The sequence below is a fragment of the Halyomorpha halys genome, unplaced genomic scaffold (genome assembly GCF_000696795.3).
Source record: "Halyomorpha halys isolate HHAL.00 unplaced genomic scaffold, Hhal_1.1 Scaffold53.1, whole genome shotgun sequence".
In the NCBI taxonomy this organism is placed as follows: Eukaryota; Metazoa; Arthropoda; class Insecta; order Hemiptera; family Pentatomidae; genus Halyomorpha; species Halyomorpha halys.
The window spans coordinates 733,660-737,402 of record NW_027109243.1 but is presented as its reverse complement, the minus strand read 5'-3'; the positions used below and the strand labels follow the sequence as shown (position 1 = coordinate 737,402).

General features: G+C 30.5%; 1 protein-coding gene across 2 annotated transcripts in view; it reads right to left on the bottom strand.

The window, feature by feature from the left end:
- LOC106692319 (E3 ubiquitin-protein ligase MARCHF6) overlaps positions 1–3,743 on the bottom strand; it is a 22,914-nt gene that overhangs the window by 8,853 nt on the left and 10,318 nt on the right. For both annotated transcript variants that reach the window (XM_014438231.3, XM_014438218.3), the window contains exon 6: positions 913–1,159. In XM_014438231.3, the coding sequence (XP_014293717.1) occupies positions 913–1,159 (247 nt within the window). The remainder of the gene's footprint in view (positions 1–912; positions 1,160–3,743) is intronic.

Here is a 3,743-nt window from a genome sequence, read left to right as displayed (position 1 = left end):
ATGGACGATTCCTAAACTAAGTATTAATTCTCTCAATTAATATAGGAGGTCAGCAAAGATACATAAATAAAACAAAACTTATTTATTTATGCCTACGTTTCAACCAGAATTTCAGGTCTTCATGAAGGCTGAAAAACAAAAACAATATAACAACCTTAACTCAGAGTAACATAAAAATTAAACAATAACAAACAAACTTGGAAATATACATAACAATAAATTAAATAGATCGTAGGAAGATAGTAGAAAAAACTATTTTGTACCTTTCTTGACCGCCACCCGGACTATATTCCGACAATCTACTTCATACGGTCACCTATCTTCTTCCAAAATAAATTAAATAGACAGAAGTTGATACTAATAGAAGATAATAAATATATAATATTGTAGAGGTAAGAATTATACAAAATACACGATAAATTTTATAATAATTTATTTTGTATAAATCTTACCTCAACAATATTATATTTTATCAACTACTATCTAATTAATTTATTATTGTGTATATTTCAAAGTTTGTTTGTTATTATTTTATTTCATTTTTATATTTCTCTCAATTATAATTGTTATTTCGTTTTGTTTTTCAGCCCTCACAAAGGCCTGAAATTTAGGTAGAAACATCGGCACAAATAAATAAGTTTTATTTACTTGTGTACCTCTGCAAACCGCATCCTCTTCCCACCCGACTTTCTTCTAATATCAATCTACAGTCAACAATTAACAATTTATTATAAATTCCTTCATAGTTTATATTTATTAACTAATAAAAATGTGATTATTTCAAACAAACAAAATTAAAGGTACTTAAGAGGAAACCATTTAGAAAATTCAGTACAAGAATTAAAATATATAAAAAATATTTCTAAAATAATATAAAAATAGTAAGTAAAGACAGAATATGATTAGACTCACCTAAAACCAGCTTGCCTATCCCTGAGGGTCGCATCGAAAAGCCCAAGGCTACAAATGTCCAACCACCAACCGCAGATCAACGGCAGCACACCAATCTCCACAACGGAAAGCAACGACACTTTAACCACGACGTAGCAATGACCAAGCACGCGTCTCGACTTGACTAGGCTGAGCAATGCTGCCAGTGAATGGAGCCCGACGAGGCAGAGCCCTATTACACAGTAGCCGCACAAAGTAGTCACCAGTCCTGTAAGGGCAAAGCAGAATCGCTAGTAGTTATAAATATCAATCTAAAAAGAAATTAGAATGGTAATCATTCAAACCTAGTCAAACTTAAATAAAATGAGGGGTATTTAACCAAAAGGCACTTCTTAAAAATTTATTTATTTTTTTCACAATTTGAATTTGTATAGGGTGTTTTTTTAAGCCCGATAGAACTTGAAATTGTAAAAAACAACACAAAAAATTAAATTGTAATCAAAATTTTTTTTTTATTCGAAAGATCAATACGTGACATTAACATTTGAAAATGATTTCGGGCATATGGGCACCGCGGCTGTTCTTGACGAAGCGCATTCTGGACGTCCAATTTTGGGCAACTTTTTCGAGCACTGCTGGCCGTATGTCACGAATAACACGAACAATGCTGGCCTCCAAGGCGTCAATTGTTGCTGGTTTATCAGCATAAACCAGTGACTTCACGTAGCCCCACAGGAAATAATCGAGAGGTGTCAAATCGCACGACCATATGCGGCAATTTTGCTTATTAACAAACCCGTTAAGCCAAAAATGCGCCTCATCGCTGAACACAATTTTACAGAATGCGCTTCGTCAAGAACAGCCGCGGTGCCCATATGCCCGAAATCATTTTCAAATGTTAATGTCACGTATTGATCTTTCGAATAAAAAAAAAATTTTGATTACAATTTAATTTTTTGTGTTATTTTTTACAATTTCAAGTTCTATCGGGCTTAAAAAAAAACCCTATATATTTAAAACTTATTCAGTATGTTTAAACATTTAAAACAAACTCTCAGCCACCACATCTTACCCACATACTACTATAAGTACCTACACACTAAATAATAACTACACTACACAGTGAGTATTTATCTATATATTTCATCTTGATGCCCCTTTTTTTGTATTAAAAATAAAAAATAAAAAAAATTAAAAAAAAAAAAACTTCATAAAATTCCAGTCCCAGTCACCGGCAGGTTAAGGAGCAGTAACTTACAACATGGGAAATCCAAACTCATCCCAAAGACTGAAGCCCATGCTGCTGCAGGACACCCTGTTATAAATTCTATATTTATCTATTTCTATTATTGTCATTACTACTATTTTATGTATTTTTTATCTTCATCTTTTTCTTAAATTAACTTCTTTTACAAGAGACTATACCTCACTATAATCAATTGTGAAACAAAACAAAAAATCTAACTGTTATATTAACCATGCCCAAATGCCATAAAGCCCAACAGGCCGATCTGGTATTGAATAAAATATATATATATAAATATATATTTGAAAAAGACGTGATATCTTTAACCACATAATCATTCGAAGGAAACCTAGCTTTTTCTCTGTGTGTTGAATCTTGACTTCAAACTGTTGTTATTTTCTTTGGTAGGTCATTCTCAGCCATTCGAGTAACGTGCCCATTATATCTCAATCTACTGAGCTTCGTAGACTTAACCAACGTATGGTTCCTTAAATAAATCTTTAAGCTTCCGTTTGTCTATACTTGGTCAACCTTCACAGCTCAAAAGATTTTATACAGATAGTTCACAGTCGATGATTCAGACCCATATGAAAAGTGGCTGAATAATTGTTTTGTAAGAATATATTTTTGTATGAGTCTTACTTATATTATATTTTAACTCTGAGCCTTACCGCCTGCACTACTGAGCTCACTTGGCTTTCCGATTTCCCACTGGTAGGTGAGCTGTTTGTTTTATTCTCTTTTTCCTATATTCCTTTTACCCCCTTCTCCTTCTCTATTCTTTATTCTAATATATTTATAGATTCTAATATATTAATAAAGTTACATATATTTCCTTTCTCTAAATTTTATTTTTTATTAATTTTTTTCTTTCGATAATCTTAATTTTTAAATTATTAATCAACTAAAATATTCATATTCTTTTGCATTTTATAACTTTAAATTTTTATTTCCTTAATTACGTTATTTTTACTTACTCATCAAATTTCCTATATATACATTTGGTTTTCCACTTCTTTCATCACTTCATTTTTATTAATTTCATTCAATACAATTATTTACTATTTGTCATTCTGTTTATATTTTATTTTTTTGTATTCATTAGTTGCTCTTATTATCTTGTTCTTTGTTCTTAGCCCTCATGAAGGCTAGAAATTCTGGCCGAAACGTTGGCAGTATTAAATAAGTTCTTTCTACTTATTTATGTTATATTCTGAACGCTCTCCTCCCCCTTCCCCCCCAACCATCTTCTCATATATATTATCCACAGTCAACTATCTTCTCATCATTATGAATATATTATTATCTTATTGACAAGGATCAATTCCCAAAATAGGGACCTAGAACATAATTACAACGTTTGGCCCATAACATGTATTTTGCAATATCTTTATATCAAGAAATTGATGTGAATTTAATTATAAAAATTATTATTATTTTTTTGATGAATATTTAGAACACTATGAAAACATTTAATAAGTAAAAGTTCAATTAAAAACAAGTTCAACAAGAACAATTTTATATATAATCTTTACACGTGCTTCAGATTGGTTATTATTGTTTGAATAAAATTAATTTTATCCAATTTTAGTCTCAAAACAATTTA